Below are 25,244 nucleotides of genomic sequence, written 5' to 3'. Positions count from 1 at the left end.
CCTTATTACGGGATCAAACTAAACTGCTACTGCTTTTTAACGTGTCGTGTGCGATCTATACGCTTTTTTCAGCATAGCAACAAAAAATTGCGACGACTGTTTTTTTTGCACCTGATTCGGTCCAATTAGTACGCGTGCCTCTGCTTGATTTAGAAAGGAGCTGATGAGGAACTGCTCGATCCAACTTGATAGACTTCAATATAAATTGACAGAATTTTGTCAATGTTGATCAGAGTTCAAGTAGCATTCAATTCGAACGAGTTCATCGCAGTCATCCCTCCTAAATCCTACCATGAAGGTGAGAATTGAAGAATTGATACTTTTCATAGAATAATAACTTATTCAACTTCTTCCAGTGCATCGCAGCAGTTGTCCTGGTGGCCCTTGCCGTCGCCGAAGCTTCCTACATCCCGTACCCCCACCAGGGATACGCCGTAGCCCCGGCAGTGACCTACGCCGGCCATTACGGAGGACCAACAGTCGTCCAGTCCAACGACCCTCACAGCTGGGCCTACGCCTCAGCCGTCCACAATGCCTACCAAGTCCCAATTGTCTCCGCCTACAACAACCACTGGAACGTCCCGGCGGCCGTGACCTACAACTCTGGCCACTACTACGATAACTACCATCATGGACACTCCGCTGCCGTGATCGCTGCCCCAGTTCAGCACTCGGCCACGTACGTCGCCGCCAACCGTGGAGCTGTTCACAAGGCACCACTCGCCGGACATGCCGTCAACCAGAAGTCGCTGAATCTGGCCCCGGCTCCGGGAACGCTGTAGGAAGTTTGGAATGGACTGTGATATTTATTGCTGAATAAAATAATTAATACGAATTGACCTTCAATCGAACAAACTTCTTTTTTCCGAGAAATGTTTTCATATAAGGTGAGAAGATTCATTCCTAGAATCCCACCAAACTCCCGTAACCACAATTTCCAAGAAACAACTCATTCAAGTCTTCCAAAACAACGCTCTCAGATCTTGTTACATACCAACGCTGTTTAATTACAAGCTTCGGAGAAAAAGCGCCCAAATTTCGTCGAAACGAAACGCAACTTTCGGGGAAAAACCACGTGCCAAAGCCAAAACCACGTGCACTGTTTCGTCACTTTTCCCCAACCCATGTGTGTTGTTGTGTGTCTGCTGTGTGATGACGACAGCTGACTGACTTCTTAACCGGCTGCCTTTCTGTTTGCGGTGGATGGCTCAGAAAAGCGAGCAAATTCGCACGCGTGTGGCATCGTGTGTCTGATTCTTCCAATTGTGGTGCTAACGGGGGTGTTTTTGGAAGGGGGAGGGTGGTTGCGATGAGCAAAACTTTTCCAACATTCATCAGCATTTCATCCCCGTCGTCGTTGGTCTTCGTCGGTGGCGTTGTCTGGGTGATGCAAAAAGGGCGCGCAAATCAGTCCAACTTTTGGCAACACACAAAACGGGACCACTTTTGTTGGGTTGGATGGAAAAAGGGGGCTGGAAAAGTTTCAATTGGCTGCGTGTGAAAGCTCGTTCGAAAAGTTTGGTTTGGGGGGGGGGGGAGGATTTCGGAACGCGTTTAAGGGTCGCACGATTCGAGGGAAGCTGTTGTTTAATATGCAAGTGTGCGTTGAGGACTACTTGTTAAGGGGGCTGAACTTGTTTGCGGGGGTGAAAGAGTAAATTTATGACTTGTTGAAATCGGCCCCTAAACTAGACGGGTCAAGTTATGGGATTATTGCTTGTTGTTTGAGTATGAAAGGTCAAACTTTAAAGGGATAATGTGTCTCGTCTAGATAATTACAATGGTTTTACTTTTAAGAGCGAGTCCACGAACAGGGCATACCCCTTTGTATGGGACGTCGTTTGGACCTCACCAATCTGCCTGAAATTTTCAGGGGTTGTTTGTACATATAAAACTAGCATCTGGTCAAAATATGAGCACTCTAGGTCAACGGGAAGTGGGGAAATCGGGACACAAAGTTTGAAGGTTCAAAAACGTAAAAAATCTTAAAAAGGCTATAACTTAGGCAAAATTCAATTTAATTCCAAAATGCATCTTGAAGGGCTTCAAAAATGCAACAAAATGCAGGGTAGACCATCCCAATTGGTTAATTCTAAAGGGAGTTATTGGCATTTTAGTGATAAAATAGCATAATTTTCAAACTGAAATAAAAAAGTGTTCCATCCAGATATCAACTCGGATCGACCTGCAGCTTGTAGGGGACATCTGGGACTACCATCTGAGACTGAGACCGCTTTGGGTAAGGCAGTTTAACATATTGAATAGACACTTTTACTTTTAGTGAATTTTTTGGTAGTAAATTTTTGCTCAGGGGACCCCTTAGATCCCATTTTATGGTGATAATTTTATCATATTCGTGTTCCTGAGACAATTTCACAAAAGAAACATGCATAAAAATGTACATTATCATCCATTTTAACCCTTTAAAAAATGAAAGATAAAAAAAAATTAAGAAGCTGCATTTTTTTTCTGGTGTCATCTAGTATCCTTGGAAACGAACTTGATTTTCAATAAATGTGAATCAAAGTTTTTTTTAAACTTTTATTTTTTAAAGGGCTAAAGGGGATGAAAACAAACATTTTTATGCATGTTTTTAATGTGAAATTGTCTCAGGAACACGATTATGATAAAATTATCACCAGAAAATGGAATCTAAGCGGTCCTCCGAGCAAAAATTTACTACCAAAAAATTCACTAAAAGTAAAAGTGTCTATTTGATATGTTAAACTGCCTTAAAAGTCTCAGTCAGATGATGCTGCAGGTGAACGAGTTGATATCTGGATGGAACACTTTTTTATATCAGTTTGAAAATTATGCTATTTTTTCACTAAAATAGCAATAACTCCCTTTAAAATTAACCAATTGGGATGCTCTACCCTGCATTTTGTTGCATTTTTGAAGCCCTTCAAGATGCATTTTGAATTTTGACATTAAATTGAATTTTGCCTAAGTTACAGCCTTTTTACGATTTTTGACGTTTTTGAACCTTTAAACTTTGTGTCCCGATTTCCCCACTTCCCGTTGACCTAGAGTGCTCATATTTTGACCAGATGCTAGTTTTATATGTACAAACAACCCCTGAAAATATCAGGCAGATTGGTGAGGTCGATGCGAGATGGGTATGCTTTGCTCGTGGACTCGCTCTTAACAGATTAAAAAAAAAACACTAGCAGAGCCGTACTTTGCACATTTCGAGTCAATGTGTAACTATTTAACAAACCCAGCAGTTTCAAAATGTTGCATTGAAGGTCAGCTGCTATTTTACATTTCAAAATATTTGCAAGTATTAAAAGACCAAACATTTATGCAATCCATAAAGCATAAACTGCAGCATCCGTGATAAACAATTTGCTCTTGCTTCTTCGAAGCTTCGAGACCATATTTTCTGCACAAATTACAAGTAAAAATATCTCGATAATGAGAGTGTAAAGAAATGCAAAAATAATTGCTTACACATCAGATCACAAGACCAATTAGTGTAACTAGCAAAACATGCTGAACAGGCAGTTTTTTAATCATGGCCAACAATCTTCGAGGAAGCTTGAAACCTTTCGCAAATCTGCTTTTGAAAATAACAAAACCTGCCAAAATAATGCTTGTTCGAGCAGTGCAATTGACACAAAACTGCCCCAGGCTGTTTTACTTTCTCAACATTAATTAAACCGGCTAGCAAAGTGTGTCATCTTGGGTTCAGAATCTAGAAAACGATGCACGTGTCGTGTGTTTCCCCTGTCTGTTGCACAAGACACTTGGACCTAACTTTTGCCACATCTTCAAACAGTTGCTCCAAAATTGCACCCCAAGCAGCTGGTTTTGATGGTGACGAAACCCAGACAGCTATTTGGTTACGAAAGTTCGTCCACCAAGTTGCCAGCGAATGTTTCGGGATGTGCCCGATATCTGAGCGGGGGCAGAAGTTTTGTCCTGTTGCTCAAATTGCTGTTCTACGTTAGTTGTGTAATGTCTTGAAATCTACACCTAATTTATTCACTAATCTTGAGAAATAGTTGGGTCATACAAAATACACAGTGTTTTTTATATAAACGAAAAATTCCTATTTTTTAAATTTTGATATAAAACTTTTTCAGTTTAGTGAGAGTTTGTACAAAATTAAATGGTCACTGCAGTCCGACCATTTGCAAAATAGTTTCCCAACAACTGTTGTGTTGTCGATTAATGAGTTTAGTTTTCCTTTGTTATAGTTGGCAAATTGAAGTCCACACTCCTGTGAGGTGTGTTGGTCTGCTGCCCGGTCAACAAAACTGTAATACTCTTGCCTGAGACACACGTACAATTTCCGGATGATACGACAAAAGTTTTGAGTTTGTTACTAAGGGTGAAAGTGTAATTGGATGCACGGATGGTTTTTCCTGAGAGGGAAGTAGTCACATTCAGTTGAAAGACATTATTTCTGTTACAGTTGGATATTTAAAGTTGAAACTTGAGTGTTTGAAAATCGTTATAAATAATTCAACTAAATAGAAATGTTGTTCTCTTTTTTATTAATCAAGCTGATTAAAAAGATATCACATGTTCTGTCGAATCAAAAACATGAAAACATTTTTGGAAAATAATCGTTAAAAATACTTTTCATGCTCCAACTCTTTTCAGACACGTGGAGCTAATGAGCTGTATCGAACGAAATCAATAATCAGATATCAACTGCTATTCCTCATAGCAACAGCAGCACAACTTCACGCTTACCGCTTTCAATTTGGTCAGACACCTCGAAAAATGACATCATAGGAAATCAGGGACGTAACATCCGATGGAAATTCTTCAGCAGAGATAAAACACAACGTTTAAATTTCCATTTAAACAATCAGATTTTTTTTATACAATTTTGACACAAAGAATATGAAATGTATCAACATTTTTACCAAGTTCCCGGAGCCGGGGCCAGGTTCAGCGACTTCTGGTTGACGGCATGTCCGGCGAGTGGTGCCTTGTGGACAGCTCCACGGTTGGCGGCGACGTACGTGGCCGAGTGCTGAACTGGGGCAGCGATCACGGCAGCGGAGTGTCCATGATGGTAGTTATCGTAGTAGTGGCCAGAGTTGTAGGTCACGGCAGCTGGGACATTCCAGTGGTTGTTGTAGGCCGAGACAATTGGAGCCGCAGCCCATCCGTGGTGGTAGTCGTTGGACTGAACAACAGTCGGTCCACCGTAATGACCGACGTAGGTCACTGCCGGGGATACGCCGTATCCCTGGTGGGCGTACGGGATGTAGGATGCTTCGGCGACGGCAAGGGCCACCAGGACAACTGCTGCGATGCACTGGAAGAAGTTGGATAAGTTATTTAAATTCTATTAAAAGTATCAATTCTACAATTCTCACCTTCATGGTTGGATTTTGGAAGGTTGACTGCGACGAACTCGCTCGAATTGAATGCTACTTGAACTCTGATCAATATTGTCAAAATTCTTTCAATTTATATTGAAGTCATTCTACTTTGATCAGTTCCTCATCAGTTCCTTTCTAAATTAAGCAGAGGCACGCGTACCAACTGAACCGAAACTTATGTAAAAAACTGGTTGTCGCTTTTTTCGAGTATACTTGCGTACCATACATTGAGTTAGTTGTAGTAGATAGGTATAATGCCACTGAGTAAAATAGATCAATTTGATGCATTTTTTGATGATATGAAAGTTGTAGAAAACATTGAAAAATATTTTCTGGGTATAAAATCTGATTGACAGTGGTAACCTTAATCATTCAAAGAACATCGTTCAACTTGTTCACAAGTACTAAACAAATCTCCAAAAAAAAAAACTATCATCATGAAGGTAGAAGAATCAATGATTAGTATTGTGTGACTTTAACTATAATTTTTTTTTTAATTTTTATCCCAGTGCATCGCAGCTGTTATCCTGGTGGCCCTTGCCGTCGCCGAAGCTTCCTACATCCCGTACGCCCACCAGGGATACGCCGCAGCTCCAGCAGCGACCTACGCCGGCCATTACGGTGGACCAACCGTCGTCCAGTCCAACGACCCTCACAGCTGGGCCTATGCATCGGCCGTCCACAATGCCTACCAAGCCCCAATTGTCTCCGCCTACAACAACCACTGGAACGTCCCGGCGGCCGTGACCTACAACTCTGGCCACTACTACGATAACTACCATCATGGACACTCCGCTGCCGTGATCGCTGCCCCAGTTCAGCACTCGGCCACGTACGTCGCCGCCAACCGTGGAGCAGTTCACAAGGCACCACTCGTCGGACATGCCATCAACCAGAAGTCACTGAACCTGGCTCCAGCTCCAGGAACTCTGTAAGGTGTTGAAATGATCTGTGATTGATGTTCTGTATGAATAAGGATATGACTGATGTATGTTTTGAATAAACTGATTGAAGCACTCTAAAATTATCTGAATATTAATTTCCCTCTCACTAATATAGCTTTTTAATTTGAATTTATGGAATATTATTGCTAGAATAAAAACCATTTCAAAATGTTTTGAATTCAATTCAATTCATTTTAACTCAGTTTAACCCAATCAAACACAATTCAAATACAGTGGACTCTCTCGTAGTTGATATTGAAGGAACCGTCGAGAGAGGGAGTTATCAAATCGTCGCCATCGTGCTAACTTGTCGTACGTGCATTTTGGGCCAAATTGAGTTAAGAACGCCATTTTGTGCAGCTCACAATGCCTCACCTTTTGACCTTCACAGATCCCCAAAATTCGATTTCAATCCTGAGATATTCAACAAAAACCGAAAAAACTCCGTGCATTTTTGTCACTTTACATATGAAAGTAGTTTCAATCTTGTCGTGCTATCTTGTCACTCCATGAAAATTGATGTAACTGCGACAAAAGGCCAAAGGGATTTCAGGCCAGGAAAGTCAGGATGCGTTTGTCGCACGTACAAGCTAGACTACCGTAAACATTTGTAATTATAACTCGGGACTCCAGCAACCAACTTCAACCAAACTTTGGGACAATCCACATAATGGTGAGTCAAACAAAACCTGTTTGTTATTGTTTACATTGCATGCTCTCGGTTTTGAATATTCAAGGTCAAACATTAAAACACGTTTTTCTCGGAACGTCAAAATGGCGGGTGCGACAAGATAGCACGACGACGTCGAAATTATAGAACGAAAAATCAAAGCAATCTTCGTGAAGAGACTGAAAATTTTTTTGACAGCTGGAGCATTTTTGACATCGAGAAGATCAACAGCTAGAAGGTCCGCTTTTGTTTTCAATTCAATTTAATTCATTTAATTTCAATTCAATTTAGTTCAATTTATTTTTTTAGCCAAAATTACCAACAATTTCACATGGTGGTAATTTTTATAAATTTTACAAATTATCGTGGAAAAATGCTATTTTAAAATTCAAGTACTAATAAGTCGTTGTAGGAAAACGTAAGAATACATCAATAAACCACGTCATCCATAAAGTATGTCACTCTAAAATCGGCCAACATTATGATGAACAATTCGAAGATATCATTTAATTCGGGTTATTTCATAATAAAATTATTTACGAGAGACAACATGCTACCAACCTGCCAACCATCAATGGTACCTCGAAGAAGCGTAGTACAAACGGTGACAAAATATAAAAACAAGCAAAACATATTAGAAAAAAAAAACCGTTTCACCATGTGCGGGAGTGTCCGCCACATTTGTCTGTTGTTTATCCACGTGCGACTAATATGCTCCATCTAAATCTCTTAACAGATAATAGATTTTATTAGCTAATACACCGCTTCGCAACAGTATCATACCTTCAGGCTAACCGGAGGTGTCAAATTCAATTTGAACAGAGATAGGAAAAAAATGCGGTGGACATTAATCAACTGTGTCCAAATTAAATCAGATTGAACAAAAAACACTAAAGAGTTTGAGCAAGATTGTATGTGAGACTAAATCATAATATTGGAGATCAAGATATGTTTTACTTTCTCAAATATAAGAATCAAACAAAGTTATTTGAAGTTTGCCAATGGTTTAATTTAAAACATCTTAATTTTCACATTTTTATTGCAGAATAAAATCACAGACAAGTAAAACTCTTCACCAGGTTCCCGGAGCCGGGGCCAGGTTCAGCGACTTCTGGTTGACGGCATGTCCGGCGAGTGGGGCCTTGTGGACTGCTCCACGGTTGGCGGCGACGTACGTGGCCGAGTGCTGAACTGGGGCAGCGATCACGGCAGCGGAGTGTCCATGATGGTAGTTATCGTAGTAGTGGCCAGAGTTGTAGGTCACGGCAGCTGGGACGTTCCAGTGGTTGTTGTAGGCCGAGACAATTGGGGCTTGGTAGGCATTGTGGACGGCCGAGGCGTATGCCCAGCTGTGAGGGTCGTTGGACTGGACGACGGTTGGTCCTCCGTAATGGCCGGCGTAGGTCACTGCTGGAGCTACGGCGTATCCCTGGTGGGCGTACGGGATGTAGGAAGCTTCGGCGACGGCAAGGGCCACCAGGACAACAGCTGCGATGCACTGGAATACGAAGAGTCTTGATTAGTAGTTATCAAAGATGTTGTAAGTCTGTCTTACCTTCATGGTTGAGTTTTAAGGATTGCTTGAAACCTGCGATCAAGTTGAACGATGAGTTGACAATGATAACCTCAACCAATTGCTGTAGTATTTATACCACCAAAGTGCAACTTTTACCAATTCTTAAATTCCAACACTTGATCCATCATGTGCACCGGAATCTAACCCCCAAAAGTATAAACGGCAATTAGTGAGGCACACTTAGTGACGATTCAATGGACCGCTACGATACGCTTTGTTTTATGACCGAATTATACAATCGAGCAGCGTTGATACAGATCTATCAATCCGTTGAGAGGCTCGCCCGAAACTTGTTTCAATCACTGGAATGTGTGTCGCTCATTGTAGTAGGACAGGGATAATGAATTCTACCAATCTAGAAGTGAATGTAGTTTGGCTAACTGAAAGTAGTGCAATCAATTTGGGAGATATACTTAATTTGGAGCACTTGCTTAAGGATTCTATTCAGTATAAAAGCTTCAGCTTGTACGATCTGTCAATCATACTCATCTCAACCTTCAATCAGAACACAAGTTCTTCAACACTCAAAGGAACAATCATGAAGGTAATTTGAATATTATAATTGGTTTACCAAAATCTAATATATTCTTCAACTCTAGTGCATCGCAGCTTTTGTCCTGGTGGCCATTGCCGTCGCCGAAGCTTCCTACATTCCGTACACCCACCAGGGATACGCCGTGGCTCCAGCAGTGACCTACGCCGGTCATTACGGTGGACCAACTGTTGTTCAGTCCAACGACTACCACCACGGATGGGCTGCGGCACCAATTGTCTCGGCCTTCAACAACCACTGGAATGTCCCAGCTGCCGTGACTTACAACTCTGGCCACTACTACGATAACTACCATCATGGACACTCCGCTGCCGTGATCGCTGCCCCAATTCAGCACTCGGCCACGTACGTCGCCGCCAACCGTGGAGCTGTCCACAAGGCCCCACTCGCCGGACATGTCGTCAACCAGAAGTCGCTGAACCTGGCCCCGGCTCCGGGAACCTGGTAAATCTTTGTCGGCCCTTCAATGTTTTAGCTGGATGTAAATAAAAGTTATTTGGTATTGCTTTCTGTAAATTTATTTGATTTTTTTTTTTAAATTAAATATGTCTTTATTGAACTTTCTTATAATAATAACATTTCATTTACATGCTAAGTGGTATGACTACATGCTCTTCATCTTTGTTATATTTTTCGTTTTCTTATTAACTGTTTTACATTTTTGCATTGAATCGAATACATTTGGGTAAAAAAGAAAAAAAATCACTTTAACAACTAATCCTAACTTAAAACTAAAACAGTAAATTCATTGAAATATTCAAAATCATTAGAACGAGTAAACTACGAACTGTATTTTAAGATAAATGATCCAATCGTTCTTACTTGTTCCGCACGAGTTTTGCAACCACATTGTGTTGTTGTCATCTCGATGAAAATGTTCAGAAGTTCTTGTGGTGAAACCAGGTCACTACTGCCTTCATCCGTTGATGCTGGTTGGTTTTCCCTCAGTTGCTGACTGAAGCCAGGAGGTGTTGTATTCTCTGCAACTTTTTGCCGCTGGTTCAACGGCAATGGCTGCAGATTTGGAACCACTCGAACAGATCCCACTCCAGGTGACGCCAAAGCAGGAAAATCCACGTCCGTGGAAGTTGGTGGTGTTTTGCGACGATTAGGTTGGTGCCTCGTCGTCGCTTGCTGCCGAATTTTTACAAACTCAGCTCGTTTTGGGCAGCTTCGATTCTTGGTCGAATGGTCGCCGCTGCAATTGAAGCATTTCGCTTCGATGTTCTCGTTGATTGTTTCGCAAGCTTGAGTTTTTGCTCACCTCCGCAGGTTGCACAACGACTCTTGATGAAACAGTTCCTTCCACCATGTCCAAACTGCAAACAGTTCGAACACTGTGTCACGTCACGGTGCACTGGACGATAACGTTCCCAAGTCACGATGATGTTGAAAATTACCCGAACTGCTTTCAGCTCAGACGGCGTTGTAGTTCCTTTCTCGAGATGAACCAGGTACAGTTGATCACGATACTTGATCTCTTTGTTGTGTCTCGTCATCTTGAAGACTTCGATCACGTTCAACTTAAGAGTTTTGAGCTCTTCTTTCAGCACACTCACATCCATGTCATACAGGCCTCGGAGGACCTGTTTCATGGGGCGTTTACCTGGATGTAGTATTCAATCTTTGTTTTGTTCAGGAAATCCCGAAAGTAGTTGTAATCCTTTCTGGTAGGTAGCAGAATTTTGAGTCCATCAGCACACAAGCGGATGGAAGCTCGTAAAGCACCAGATTTGATGAATCCGGTCAGCCACTTTCGCACCGAATCCGATGACGATGTTTTCACAAAAATGGGTGGCAACTTTTCCCGTCGTTCAAATTCTTCCTTCTCGCTCACGTCCACAGGCAGGGTAGCGAACTGGTTTCCAGATGAATTTTGAGCGTCCTTGCTCAAACTGCCTGGCTTTACAGGTAGCGCTTCGGAATTCTTTAGCTTCTTCAAATCTGCCGATCCTGCTGGTGAGGACCGCCTCTATTTCTTGCCGTGAGACATTTTTTGCACTTTTTAGCACTTTTTTGGTTTGTGAGGGACGCACGTCTGACTCGCTTCTCTGCTGATCACAGACTTGTAAATTTATTTGAATTTGTTCTCTCAGAAGAAGTTCCCTTCAATAGAATCGTTAAATACACATTTTTTTTGTTGTTCTTCTTCCTGATTCGATTGATTTCAATTAGCAAAAGCGTAACGAATCAAAAAATGCCTCATTTGCAAAGTCTTTCACAATCAAAACAAATGTTGCTTGTAACTCCATTTATCACAAATCTATCCCGTTAAAATTGTGTTTCCATTGTTCTCAACCACCAAAGAATCATAATTCCCTGGCCATGTCGACTAGTCCCCCCGGTCAGCTCAGTTCGATTATTATCCCGGCCGTGGTGGTGAGTTGTTATCGCGCTCGTTTTCCACGGCTGCTGCTCCAATCAAATGGAAATTATTCCACCTCGATTTTATCGCTCCACGGCGGCTGATTCTGCCAGCTTTAACCCTTTCGGGATTTTCCTCGGCTGCACGAAACTGTGGTGGGGAAATCGTGGTTGTTTATTCTCGATATCTACACTCTGTTGCAGAAAAATAGTAACTAAAATGCATAAATCCTGCACCACGTGCACACAATAATTTCGTGTGTCATTTATCGCCATAATCTTCGCTTCATTAGTTTCGTAATTATAGAGAAACCCACCCCTGGGGGGGTGGGCCAAACTTGCCACCCAACCAAAACCCACTAATTTCCCAACACCAGCTTTTGGATGTGAGAGACGAGATCCCGCCCACCCGACGACACATTATTGTTTTTATGGCCAGTCAGCTGCCGCCACCCACACCGTGTGATCCCAACCGATTAATTGACTTTTCCTCCTCGTTAGGTTGATCCCTATCGAAGAGCCGTTCCGTTCAGCGAGGTTCCTCCCCCGATAACGGCCCCATTTTTATCGCGCGACTTTTTATGGCACGGCAGCGATGTCCCACGCTGGCTGACTGGGGGTCGTTGGGGGAATTATAATGGCTCCGATTACGACTTCTTTCGTTTCTTCTTTTAACTGCAATTGAAGATGATGGCGGCTGGATCAACTTTTTGGACTTGGAGTCGAGGATGATGCGCCTCCAGAACCAGAAATCACGCCAAAGTCAAGGTTAGACAGAATGGGGGCGCCGCCATATAGCAGGGTGTCGATCGGGAATCACATTTATGTATTTAAATGAAATGTTAAGAATATAAAAATCCATTAAAATCTATACAAAGACCAGGATTGGAAACAAATGATTTCTAAAATGATTTTCTGAATAAATTCTAAAATAATGTTAAGTACACTAAAGTATAGTGTTTAGAAATTATTTCCAAATCGTTTTTCCTCGAGAATATAACATTTAATAATTATAACCCGTCTTTGCCAAAATTTATATGAAAACCTAATCTGCAGCTTCCAAATCCCATTCCTGTTCCCCAGAAATGTTTGACAAGTTATGGGAAATTGGACGAGCTGTCCGGTAAAAATATTTACGAGACTGAAAAATCAAGTCTGTCATATAGAAATTGCCAAAAATCACCAAAAAGCATATTTTTCAACATTTTTATTTTTAAAACCCGTTGTATCTTAACAAGGATTGGACAACATGGGTCAATATGGAAACCTTTATATAAAATTGTCTGGTATATCGATTCCCACTATCCGTTTTTCAAAATTTCAACGTTTAAACCACCTTTACAAAAAAACAGTTTTAGTAAATGATTTTTGTATTCATTCTTCGCGAGTCTTTTTGTAACATCTAATGCTATCTCTTAAAAAAAATGAACGAAAAAATCTTGACATCACCATTAAATTCAACTTTTAAACCTAAAAATTTAAAATTTCATTGAAGTGGCGTGTATTTTTCTTTCAGTGTATTTAACATAGGATAACATTTCTACAAAGTTTCATTGGGATCGGAGAGGTTTGGTTACAAAAAACCAGAAAAAATCCTGATTTGAGCTGGAATTGCTCTATAGATTTTCTTTTTTTGTTATATTTAAATCTTCAAATCTTTAAATTTTCTTATAATCTAAACTTCGAATTTTATTTAAAAAAATGAAGAGTGATTTTTTTATGAATTTCATGTTTATTGTGAAAATTTAACCCTTCTTTAAAAAAAACTTCCTATCATATAAAAAGGAGGGTTAAGCTTTCATAGTTCTTATTAAAAAAAAATCTAGTGTCAAACTATCAATTTTTCACATGTTTCATCACAAAATGTGTCTTCACACAAGGTGATGTGCACACATTTTTTTACTATTTCTATTTTGAGCATTTTTGGGCTCGTTTAAAAATATTTCACATATTAGGCCAATATCGGAGCTCTGAAGGAACACAAAACTCCATACAAAAAACGTCAAGGAACATTTTGTGTACACGGAGGAAAAAGAGTTCCCTAAATCGTGAACATGCGTTCATGAAAATGGGAACCACGAACAAAGTGTTCAAATTGCAAGGTACGATTTTCAAAAACGAAAAAAAAGAATCTTACAAAGCCGAAAATTAAGAGGACAGATTTTGTTTCTTGCTCACAATAAAGGAAAACAGGGCGAAACATAAAAATACAAATTCATTAAATTTTCTGGCATAAAAATCAGAATTATAGAAAATTTGAAGTTAAAAAAAACAAATATTCAAAAATAAAAAAATAAATGATTTAAACATCTAGAATTTCATTTTTTTAATAATAATATTAAAAAATAATAAATTTTAAATTCTGAGATTAAAAAGTAGGTAATCAACAAAAAAAAAATCAGCAATATACAAATAAAAACAACTCAACAATCCAAAAATTTAAAAATCTTCAATTAAAAAATCTAAAATTCCAAAACCTTGAAAATGAAAATTTAAGCATTCAGCAACATAGGATGGTCACTCAATTCCCATTTTTGCATCTTGACTTTTTCTTAACATTTCCCAAACCTGAAATAAATGGCATTTCTTATCGAAATAATTCTTTTTTATGTTGTGGATTTTTATATTTAATTTTTAAAATCAATGTTGATTTAACAAGTTGTAACTGTTGAGCAATTATCTGAGATTTCGGTCATGGGACCATCCACAAATCACGTGGACACTTTTTTGGAAATCTCACCCACCCCCTCTCCCCCTCTCCTCGTGGACAATTGTTCATACAAAAAAAAACTTTTGTATGGAGCGTGGACAATCGCCATACGGTTTATGGATGGTCCCCATGCGATTTTTTTGTATTTTTTAATCTAGCTGAAACATTTTTGGTGCCTTCTGTATGCCCAAAGAAGCCATGAAAATTATACATGAAAATTTAAAGATCAGTATCTTTTGAAGGAATTTTTTGATCGATTTGATGTCTTTGGCAAAGTTATAGGTATTGATAAGGACTACACTGAAAAAATGGTAAACGGTAAAAAATTGAAAAAAAAAAATAATTGCGTAATATAAACTGTTTGGCTCTTTTGAAATGTTAGTCTTGGTTAAAAAAAAAAAAAGTTTTTGAAAAGATCGTTAAATTTCACGAATGTTTCATATTTTAACATTGAAAATTGGACAGAGTTAGTTCCTGATATATCGACAAACTAGTGGGTTGTTTGGGTAAGATTTAGAAAACATAAATTTTCCAGTTTTTAAATATTTGCATGATATATCGCAGCAACTAAAGGTCGTATCAACAAAGTTCAAAAAAGCAAAACATATAAAATTTTCTCAGCTTTTCGAAAATACATTTTTTTAAAGTGGGCAAACATGAGCACTTATTTAAAAAAATAATAACTGCGACAATTTTCAAAAAAGTTACCTAAAAATTGCAATAACTTGTAAACGGTGCACTTTATCAAAATTTCACTAAAAAACTTTTTGATTGCAAATTCGATTTTAAATCGAAAAATTAAGTTGGAAAATTTTTGCGACCTATATTTATTTTTTTTGAAAAAATCACAAAAAGTGAAAGTGAAAATTTTTTACAATGTACATATCATTTTTTCAGTGTAGTCCATATCCATGCCTACAACTTTGCCGAAGGCATCAAATCGATCAGAAAATTCCTTCAAAAGATACAGATTTTTGAATTTTCACTTATCATTTTTGTATGGACAGCTGCCAAATTTGTACAGAAAATTATATGGATAATCTAATGATGCAAAATGGCTCTTTGGGCATACCGAAGGCACCAAAAGAGTTCCATCTGGATTAAAAAATACAAAAAAAAATCCAATTACCGAAATCTCAGAGAATTGCTCAACAGTAAAATATGATAGGCGGTTGAGGATTATTATTAAAAAAAAATTGTAAACTTAAATGCTCGATTTGCCACCCTGCGATTATGCGTCTTTTTTCCGCTCTAAATTGCTACTGCATACAATAACAATTTGGTTTATGACGAGTCGTAAAATTTCTTTACCTTTTTTGCAAAGCAACGAGATAGTGGAAATAGAATTACAACAAAGTCATCATCCAGAGCCCCAACAAAAGATCACAGTTTTGTTCTTTCTTCAACGCGGTTAAGCTGTTTATTCATCGTTATTAGTCAGAAGGATAAAAATATAAACTTATTCATCTCTATCTCGCGTGCCATCACTCTCTATCTTTTCCCCTTTCTCCTTACCAATGAAAATCAAACGCACAAGTACCCTAACACAAAGTAAAAAGAAAGTAATAAGAAGCGAAAAACTTCAATCCATCAGCATCCCCTCGATGCCGGAAGCGGCATCCGATTCACCCCCTTCGCCTCCACCCCCGGACGAGCCGAGCAGTTCGCGCAACTCGCTGTCAATGTCCACCTGGGAGGGGTTCGCGTTGGGAAGCTGATGGTGGACGGCGCTCGTGGCGGTCCCAATTGGTTCCGGCTCCAGATCCATGTCCATCGGGGTGGTGTCGATGATGTCCGCTGGAGAAGGTTGAAAGTGAATAAGAGAATTGCTTTCTGACTGTTCAACTAGGGAACTTACCTCCCGGTGGATTGTTGTGCTGCTGCTGGTTTGATCCCAGATTCGGTTGCGGGTTAATGATGCCAACCGGAGGCGTCTGGAACATGTCCAAACCGACTGAAAGAAACAATAAGAGGTGAAATGAGGATTTCCCGAGCTTTCCACTCCGCACTCACCACTACTCATCCCCATCGCCTTTCGCAATCCATGCGGCGACGCGAGTGCCACCGGCGGCAGCTGCTTCGCAATATTCGTCAAATTGTTTGTAATCTGCGCGGCCAAATCAATCTCCGTCTCGCCGGCTCGCTGAACAAACGACAAATGCCCGGGCAGCGGCGCCGAAAGGCGATCCGACTGAATCTGGTGCAACTTGTGAATGAGCCCCGAGTTGACGTTCAGCGACTGCTGCAGCGAGCTGGTTACGTTCGCGCTCTGCAGCTGCTGCTCAAACTCGTCCAAGAATCCCACGTCCACGCCAAGATCGCTCAGCGAACGCAGCGCGTTGAAGTCAACCTTCACGTCCGCCAGCTTCTTCTCCTCCCGTTCGCGCTCGACCGGCTCCGGAAACGTGTGCTTGACGGCGTCCTTTTCCTGCCGTTGCATGTCCGACTCGTACAGCGTGCCGAAAGTCTTGCGATGCTCCCCATTCGTCAGGATGTCCAGCAGACTGTGCGCGATGCCACCCGCGTACGGACTATCCTTCGTGTACTTCATAATACTTTCGGCGTAATCCGCCCCCGTTTCATCGCCGTACGTGTTCAACACCAGCTCCGACTCCTGCTTCGAGAGATTAGAAAAGCGCGAATCGAACGTCGGCGCAAACGAGCTAAACGCCCCATAATTCAACGGTTTAATCGTCTTGGCATAATTCCGACGATCCTCCCTAAATCCCTGCAGCTGCGCCGTTCCGTACTGCAACTTCCCCGTGAACGCCTCCAGCGAAACCACCTTCTCCGGCGCGTTATTCTCGCCATCAATCAAAATGCTCATGCTGGTCGTGCCGTTCTTCAGCTGCCGCAAAAAGCCCATCCGATTCGCCGACTTCTTCTTCAGCAGCTTCGTCCGCGCGTTCATCGCCGCACTCTGAACCTGCGCCAGCACCTCCTCCGCCGTCAAATCGTCCACAAACGGCTCGAACTTTCCCTTCGGATTGTTCTCCAGCCGAATTTGTTTGCGCTTTTCATCTTCCTCGATTTGGGCGTTTATTTGCGCGTTGATGCCCTCGTCCACCGCCGCAGCAACCGCCTCGTCCGCCGAGTCCAGCAGGTGGTGATCGTTATCGGCCGAGTCGGATGACGCCGGGAGTTCGAAGCCGAGCTCTTTGGGGGTCAGTTCGCGCATGTACGTCATGAGGGGGCGCAGCGAACGCATCAGGTTTTCGGGCTGCAGTAGGCGGGCGCCGACGTGGAGCAGCTTTTTGGCCGCCTTGTGGTAGACGGTCTCGGAGTGGTTGTATCTGAAAGTGGAAAGAGTTGTTTTAACAGAGACATTATAAGATAAGTTCGGAACTAGGAGGGAACGCGGTCAAGAAAAATTAAAAAGTTGCAGTTATTAAATTCAATATTAAGTAAATCTTTCCCTGTTCCTGAGGGGAAAACCCGTGAAGAGTATCGGGGCCGACATTTACAAAGCGGATTCAGTGACAGTTTATTATTCAACTTAATGTTAACATTCCTTAGGTTGTCTTCCTAAGGTGTCTTGATATGGTCCAGTTTGTGACGATACACTACCTTCCCTTTACTAAGCAATCGAATCCAGAAGAGAGAAACGATCGCCAGTTGTGTTGGTCCGAGCCGGGATTTGAACCCCGATCTACCGCTTACGAGGCGGAAGCGTTACCACTAGGCTACGTGGCTCGGTTAAATTCAATATTCTTAAATAAAAAAAACGAAATTCTGAGATTCTGGAATTAAAAATTCCTAGAATTATAAAATCCTTGAATTCTTTAGTTCCAAAATACTCCAAATTCCCGAAATTCACACAATTCTTGAAATTCCTGAAAGTTCTAAAATTCCTCAATTCCTAAATTTTATAAAAATCCTAAAATTTATAAATTTTTTAAATTTTCAAATTCGTAAACTCTTCAATATTCGAGTCTTAAAATTCTAAAATTCCAAAATTTTGAAATTATAAATGTTTTAAAATTACTATTACTAAATTCCTAAAATTCTTAAAGTTGTAAGAATACAAAAAATATATAAAATTCATAAAATTTATAAAAATCCTATAATTGCTAGAATTTATCAATTCTTAAACTCTTTAATTTTAGAATCTTAGAATTTCAAAATTCTTAAATGTTGATTTTTAAATTTTAAACTTCGTAAAATTACTATAACACTTAAAATTACTGAAATTCCTTAAATTCCTCAAGTTCTTAAAGTCCTAAAATTAATAAAATTTATAAAAAATATAAAGTTCATAAAATTTATAAAATTAATAAGATTCATAAAATTTATAAAACTCATAAAATTTCTAAAATTCATAAAATTCATAAAATTTCTAAAATTCATAAAATTTCTAAAATTCATAAAATTTTTAAAATTCATAAAATTTCTAAAATTCATAAAATTTCTAAAATTCATAAAATTTCTAAAATTCATAAAATTTCTAAAATTCATAAAATTTATGAATCTCCAAAAATTCTTTAAATTTTTAATGTTCTTAAAATTTCTAAAATTCTTAAAATCTTATAGTTTAGAATATTAAATTTTGAAAATTGATAATACAATTTTTTAATTCTAAAGTTCTAAACATCTAAAATTCCTAAAATTCCTCAAACCTAAATTTAAAAAGAAACATACAATTTATAAAATTCCCCAAATCTAAAAAATTCCTAAAATTGTAAAAAAAATGACTTTTTTTAAATTTTTAGAATTCCTGGAACTCTACAAATTCCAAAAATCCTAAAATTCATTGAAAAAATATTTAATTCCTTAATATCTTACATTCTTAAACTCTTATAATATTTAATTTTAGAATTCTAAAATTCAAACTTTCTGAAATTCTAATTTTCTCAAAATTACTATAACTCCTAAAATTCGTAAAATCTAAAAATTTCAAAAATTCCTACAGTTCCTCAATTTCCAAAATTATTTAAAAGTATAAAATTTATAAAATTTTTGAAATTCCTAGAATTTTAAAATTTAAAAATTCTTAAATTCCTAGACTCATTAATTTTTAATTTCTAAAATGTCTAAACTTAAGTTTTTTTTCAATTCCTAAAATTCTTGAAAACCTAAAATTTTAAAAATTCATTAAACTTATAAAACACCTAAAATCTTTAAAATTCCTAAAAATCCTAACATTTTTAAATTCCTTGGATTTTTTAACTCCTAACTTTTGGAATTTCAAAAATTACTGAAACTTCTAAAGTTTTTAAAATACTCAAAAATTCATAAAATTTAAAATCCAAAAAATCAATAAAATTCCAAAAATTCCTAAATCCAAAAATTTTCAAAATCCTACAGTTCCTAAAAATCTAAAAATTCAAAAAAAATTCTTGAAATATCTAAAAAATTTTTAATTCCAAAAAATCCTAAAATGTCTCAAATTCCAAAAAAAATATGAGATTACTAAAATTCTTAAAATTTATTAAATATATCAAATTGCTAAAATTCTTGTATTCATTTCGATTCACCAATTTATCATTTCTTCTATTCCGCCATCTAATAGTACAGAAAATCAACATTTTTGAAGCCTTTTTGAGTCAAAAATTTTGAGAGAGACATTTTTTTTGTGATTCGATAATATGCAATAAAATTTTAAAAAGGGATTAGGATAATCGAGTGAAAACATTGTTAAAGTTTTATTATTTTTAATTTATAAAAAAAATATTTTTTTCTCAAAAAATCGTTTTCTTAAAAAAGCACTCAGCTAGGAAAATCTAAACTTAGAAATAAGTACCCTCCCTGTAAAGGCTTATGATTTAATCTCAGTTGAAAGGTTCTCCAAATCTCTGAATTGCAAATGTAACTTCCTGGAGCAAAACTATTAAATTCTAATAAACACTAATTAAATTGAAAATTAAATATCCGAAGTTTTGAATTTTCATTCTATTTTTTTTATTTGTAGTCTTGAACGAAAAAACAATCTGAAATTCCTAGAATTTTAAAATTTAAAAATTCTAAAATTCCTAGACTCATTAATTTTAAATTTCTAAAATGTCTAAACTTAAGTTTTTTTTTCAATTCCTAAAATTCTTGAAAACCTAAAATTTTAAAAATTCATTAAACTTATAAAACACCTAAAATCTTTAAAATTCCTAAAAATCCTAACATTTTTAAATTCCTTGGATTTTTTAACTCCTAACTTTTGGAATTTCAAAAATTACTGAAACTTCTCAAGTTTTTAAAATACTCAAAAATTCATAAAATTTAAGATCCAAAAAATCAATAAAATTCCAAAAATTCCTAAATCCAAAAATTTTCAAAATCCTACAGTTCCTAAAAATCTAAAAATTCAAAAAAAATTCTTGAAATATCTAAAATTTTTTTAATTCCAAAAAATCCTAAAATGTCTCAAATTCCAAAAAAATATGAGATTTCTAAAATTCTTAAAATTTATTAAATATATCAAATTGCTAAAATTCTTGTATTCATTTCGATTCACCAATTTATCAATTCTTCTATTCCGCCATCTAATAGCACAGAAAATCAAAATTTTTGAAGCCTTTTTGGGTCAAAAATTTTGAGAGAGACATTTTTTTTGTGATTCGATAATATGCAATAAAATTTTAAAAAGGGATTAGGATAATCTAGTGAAAACATTGTTAAAGTTTTATTATTTTTAATTTATAAAAAAAATATTTTTTTCTCAAAAAATCGTTTTCTTAAAAAAGCACTCAGCTAGCAAAATCTAAACTTAGAAATAAGTACCCTCCCTGTAAAGGCTAAAGGAAGTTTTGAATTTTCATTCTATTTTTTTTTAATTTGTAGCCTTGAAAGAAAAAACAATCTGCTGATTTTCAAAAAAAATTGTGTGTCAAATATTTTAAACATCGAAATAAAAGCATGTTGAATTTGCAAAAACGCAAATAAAAATTCAGAATTTCAGAATCGTTCAATTATAGAATTGTAGAACTTTAAAAAACTAGAATTTAAAAATTTTAGAATCCAAGCATTTCAGAATTGAAAAATTTTAGAAATTAAGAATGTCTGTACATTTTTTCATTGTAGAGTTTCTTAAATTTTGATTTCGATTTTTTTTAAATTTCTATTTGAATTTTTTGAATAGGTGTATTTTTATAATACTAGATATCTGTTTTCTCCATTTCCAATTTTTAAATATTGTTTTTTTTTAATTTCTGGAAAGTTTGATGACTATTGTTCAACTTCTTTCTTGGGTTTACAGAGTGAACTCGTTGATTCGAGTTTCGCTACTGCAAAAGTCCGCTAATTCGAATTGGGATGCCCATCTAATTTCATGATTCGGCCTTATGAGGTAATATTGGATTTTCAAAATTATTATACAGTCACCCCACATATTAGGAACAGTTTACAGATCGGCCAATGTTCAAAAAACATAGCAAGTCGATAATTGAACTTAATGATTCGCTTTTACCTTCATTTGAAATCTTTTCGTGCGATCTTTTGAAAGTTGTATCGAACAACTGAAAATTTTAACTTTTGTTTCAAATTTTTGTCGAAAAACTTTGACCCTTGAAATCCACAAATTCGGAACACTTTTTTCTTACGGATGTAAACAAACTTTGGATCTCTCCAGGAGTACATATTTGTAACAAAATAATGACTTCACACACTGCAACCAGCGAAACTCAAGCTTAGTGATGTTTTATCCATGATCTGGTAACTTTATTTTGTGAAAATACCAGCTAAATTCAGGTGTTCCACAATTGTGAGAGGCACTATAACATCCCACAATCATGGAACATGCATTTTGGAGCCAGTGTTTTGCTGCCCAAGATAAAATAGTCTTGAAATGAATGTTTTTGTTCAAAAAGTACCTACTACTTTTACTAGGTCCTAAAAAAAGTAGGCTCGAGAGAAAAGCTGCATTTGACATGCTATTGACAAATTATCACAAAAGTGTTCCGAATTTGTGGGTGTACAAATTTATTTTAAAGGTTTGTAATTTTTAGTCGCACTCGAATAAGTAAATTCTCATTAATTCTAAAGATGGGAATGTTTACTCACCTGATCGCATTATCGCACATCAGCTTAAAATCGTCACTAAACTCCGACAGCGATATGTACTCGTTGTCATCTATCTTCTGCCGAATCGTGCTGAAATCCATCGGCCGCGTAATAATCGACGAGTACCCGGGCGCAATATCATCAGTGACGGGCCACGCAAAGAACTGGTGCGGATCGCGCTTCTCCAGCGCCTTCAGCAGATGATCTAACAGCCGTGCCAACGGGGACCGACTCTGCTTGAGTTTAAGCACGCAAGTCCTCGGCTCACGACCACTACAATCCGAGCCGGGCGTTTTCGGCGCCCCCAGGTTCGAGTTCGACTCGTGAAAGTCCATTTTGCTGCCCGGCCGCGACGTTGACTGACTGACCGACCCGGGACTCTGCATCGGTTCCTCCGTCGTGACCGAACTGGGCGCGATGAGATCGTCCTTTTGCAGCATCGGAACGGGCGTGGCCGGCGTAGCAGGGGTAGCCGGAGTTGCCGGCTGCTGCAGAATTACCGGACACGGTTCCGGCTCAGGACTCCTCATCGGCACCAGCGGCTTCGTTACCGGGAGGGACGCCAAACTGCCACCCGCCGCTGCAGCTGCCCCGTAAAACAGACTGCCCTCCGGCGGAGCCTGCGAGCTCTCATCGCCGACGCTGTTAAAGTCCTCCTGGCTCGAGTCCTCACCCCGGTGCCGGCGCTTCTCCTTGTGGTGCTTGTGCTTCTTCTCGCGGTCCTTCTTCTTTTTCTTCTTCTTGCTCTTCTTGTGCCGTTCGCCGGAATATTCTCCGGAAAAGGACGCCACGTTCAGATCCTGGTGGATACCGTACGCCGGCGAATCGGCCCCGCCGTGTTCCGGCGTCGAACTATTGCCGCTGACTTTCAGAATCAGCTTCAAACTGGGCGGACGCTCGAGCAGCAAGTTTTTCTCTGCGAAATCCAAAAGCGAAATGTTGATCATTTTCGCAAACCGAAAAAAACACCAAAACCAACTCACCTTCCCGCTCCTTGCGCTCGGATTTGTGTTTCTTGTGCTTCTTGGAACCCATTTCGAGTGGGATGCACCAGAGGCGGACAGAAAATTACACAATTTTATGGGAAATTGGAGAAAAATGCCGCTAACACGAAAACAAGCGAAAGTTCCAAATGGTGGCTTGGCCAACTGTCAAACGCGAAAGATGTAAACAGACGCCGAGAACCGACGTACGTCGACCGAGGGGTTAGTGAAAGGAATTTGATGGAATGTAATAATTGTTGACTAAAAAATTATATAAATTATTTATTTATGTTAATCTAAATTTTTGTTTTGTTTTTTATTAGGTCCTATCCTGGGTCCTATGATAAAACTTTGATTTTTTTGAAAAAGGAATTTTTGTAAAAATAGAAATTTTATTAGAATTTTTTTTTGGACATAAGTTTTTAATGTAAAATCACATTTGCGAATCGAAAAGTACTTTACAGATTGTTTGATAAAGTTTGATTGAACTGAAAAATTAAGGTTATTAGAATTAAAAATAGTGGCTATAACTTGATCATTCCTTAAAAAAAAATTATTTCGAAAAGTTGTGAAAATTTCCGTAAAGTTACCTAAGAGACCTAGAAGATTCCTGGAGTATTTTTTTAAAGGTCCAATAAACAATCTTTTCAATGATTTTGAATGACTCAATGCAGTTTCAAAAACACTTACAAAGCAAAAATTTAAAATTTTGTTCATTGGACCTTAAAAACTCTAGATTTGACCGATGGTTGTTGGATGGTTGCTGAAAAACAGCGAATTAATTAAAAAGAAAAAAAAACAAAAAAACGTTTTAAAAGTCTGATCCAAACAGCTTAGTACTAGAGATCCTAAATAGGGGACTGGTCGAAGTGAATTTGACGTACCCAAACAGACACGAGTTTGACGTATCCAAACGAGCATTTCCCGCATAGTCAACAACCATACAGTCACCATTTGTCGAATGATTTTTCCTAAATGATCTTAATAATACACCAAATAGGGGGCAGCCGTACATTTTCCATTCCCCAAACAATCCTACAATTTATTAAATAGGTCGTTAGGTAATGTTACAATACATTTTTACAAGGGATTTTTTTCGTGGATCATAGCCATACCCTACCCCAAACTGTTCAATTCTTATTTTATGTGAACCGTACCACAAATTAATAAAATATGATTTTAAATGGTGAACTGCTTTACCGACACTTACCGACACCATTTGAAAAGGGAGGAGCCAAAAAATAAACTTTACAAATGTTCTGGGAACTATGGATTCAACGGGAATGGTAAGTATATGATTATTAATGGCGAGCGTTTTTTTGTAATGTCCGGGATTTGTTACCGCTTGATGATGATGTCTCCTGTTGATTCTTCCGTGGTGCTGCCGCCTTATCTAATTGAGCTATCTCAGTTACATAACGTTTGGCGGTTTAAAATGCATTTTATTATGAAATGTGGCCTCAAAATTTATCATAAATATATCGTAACATGTATGGTAGAACCATACAAATAAATTATAGACCAATCACATGGCGAACAGTTATCGTTCTGATAATGGTCAATCAATTGTTTAAATTATTTGGACTTATAAAAATTATCACGAAAATAAATTAGCTTTACATACAAACTATATGTCAAACAGGTATATCGTTCCATGAATTGTTGAACAATGGCTTGAATTGTTGAGACTTAGGAAAATTTTCGCTTAATTCAGGTATATCGTTCCATGAATTGTTGAACAATGGTTTGAATTGTTGGGACTTAGGAAAATTTTCGCTGAATTCAGGTATATCGTTCCATGAATTGTTGAACAATGGTTTGAATTGTTGGGACTTAGGAAAATTTTCGCTGAATTCAGGTATATCGTTCCATGAATTGTTAAAGTATTATTTGAATTATTCGGACTTAGGATTTTTTTGCTGTAGTTCAATTGGCTCAATCATACAATACCTGTTTCAAATAATCCTAAGCGTTTGGCGAACAGTTATATCGTTCCATGAATTGTTGTACAATTGTTTGGATTATTGGGACTTAAGAGTTTTTCGCTGAGCTTCAAGTTGGAAATACTACGTCGGCTATGGTACCCTTATGTTTTAACAATAGCTGTTCC

At 38.0% G+C, this 25,244-nt stretch overlaps 6 protein-coding genes across 6 annotated transcripts; 3 read left to right on the top strand and 3 right to left on the bottom strand.

Moving 5' to 3' along the window:
• Positions 1–283: 283 nt before the first annotated feature.
• Positions 284–782, top strand: LOC6034818 (adult cuticle protein 1). Its single transcript, XM_001845037.2, has 2 exons — positions 284–298; positions 357–782. Exons 1-2 carry the CDS (start codon positions 293–295, stop codon positions 780–782), a joined length of 432 nt encoding a protein of 143 aa, XP_001845089.1. The 5' UTR covers positions 284–292.
• A 4,094-nt stretch (positions 783–4,876) lies between these two features.
• Positions 4,877–5,352, bottom strand: LOC6034819 (adult cuticle protein 1). The gene is made up of 2 exons (XM_001845038.2): positions 5,340–5,352; positions 4,877–5,278 (listed from the first exon to the last, which is right to left on the bottom strand). Exons 1-2 carry the CDS (start codon positions 5,343–5,345, stop codon positions 4,877–4,879), a joined length of 408 nt encoding a protein of 135 aa, XP_001845090.2. The 5' UTR covers positions 5,346–5,352.
• Positions 5,353–5,782: 430 nt separating this feature from the next.
• On the top strand, positions 5,783–6,315 carry LOC6034820 (adult cuticle protein 1). Its single transcript, XM_001845039.2, has 2 exons — positions 5,783–5,788; positions 5,855–6,315. The coding sequence occupies exons 1-2, from the start codon at positions 5,783–5,785 to the stop codon at positions 6,278–6,280; spliced, it is 432 nt and encodes a 143-aa protein (XP_001845091.2). The 3' UTR covers positions 6,281–6,315.
• Positions 6,316–8,031: 1,716 nt separating this feature from the next.
• On the bottom strand, positions 8,032–8,562 carry LOC6034821 (adult cuticle protein 1). The gene is made up of 2 exons (XM_001845040.2): positions 8,515–8,562; positions 8,032–8,457 (listed from the first exon to the last, which is right to left on the bottom strand). The coding sequence occupies exons 1-2, from the start codon at positions 8,518–8,520 to the stop codon at positions 8,032–8,034; spliced, it is 432 nt and encodes a 143-aa protein (XP_001845092.1). The 5' UTR covers positions 8,521–8,562.
• Positions 8,563–9,073: 511 nt separating this feature from the next.
• On the top strand, positions 9,074–9,543 carry LOC6034822 (adult cuticle protein 1). The gene is made up of 2 exons (XM_001845041.2): positions 9,074–9,079; positions 9,135–9,543. Exons 1-2 carry the CDS (start codon positions 9,074–9,076, stop codon positions 9,534–9,536), a joined length of 408 nt encoding a protein of 135 aa, XP_001845093.2. The 3' UTR covers positions 9,537–9,543.
• Positions 9,544–15,551: 6,008 nt separating this feature from the next.
• On the bottom strand, positions 15,552–23,298 carry LOC6034824 (bromodomain-containing protein 7). The gene is made up of 5 exons (XM_038255519.1): positions 23,135–23,298; positions 22,152–23,067; positions 16,176–17,455; positions 16,021–16,116; positions 15,552–15,959 (listed from the first exon to the last, which is right to left on the bottom strand). The coding sequence occupies exons 1-5, from the start codon at positions 23,184–23,186 to the stop codon at positions 15,745–15,747; spliced, it is 2,559 nt and encodes an 852-aa protein (XP_038111447.1). The 5' UTR covers positions 23,187–23,298; the 3' UTR covers positions 15,552–15,744.
• Positions 23,299–25,244: the final 1,946 nt, after the last annotated feature.

The sequence above is a fragment of the Culex quinquefasciatus genome, chromosome 2 (assembly GCF_015732765.1).
Source record: "Culex quinquefasciatus strain JHB chromosome 2, VPISU_Cqui_1.0_pri_paternal, whole genome shotgun sequence".
In the NCBI taxonomy this organism is placed as follows: domain Eukaryota; kingdom Metazoa; phylum Arthropoda; class Insecta; order Diptera; family Culicidae; genus Culex; species Culex quinquefasciatus.
The sequence above is the reverse complement of the archived record's forward strand: the minus strand, read 5'-3'. Positions and strand labels throughout refer to the sequence as shown.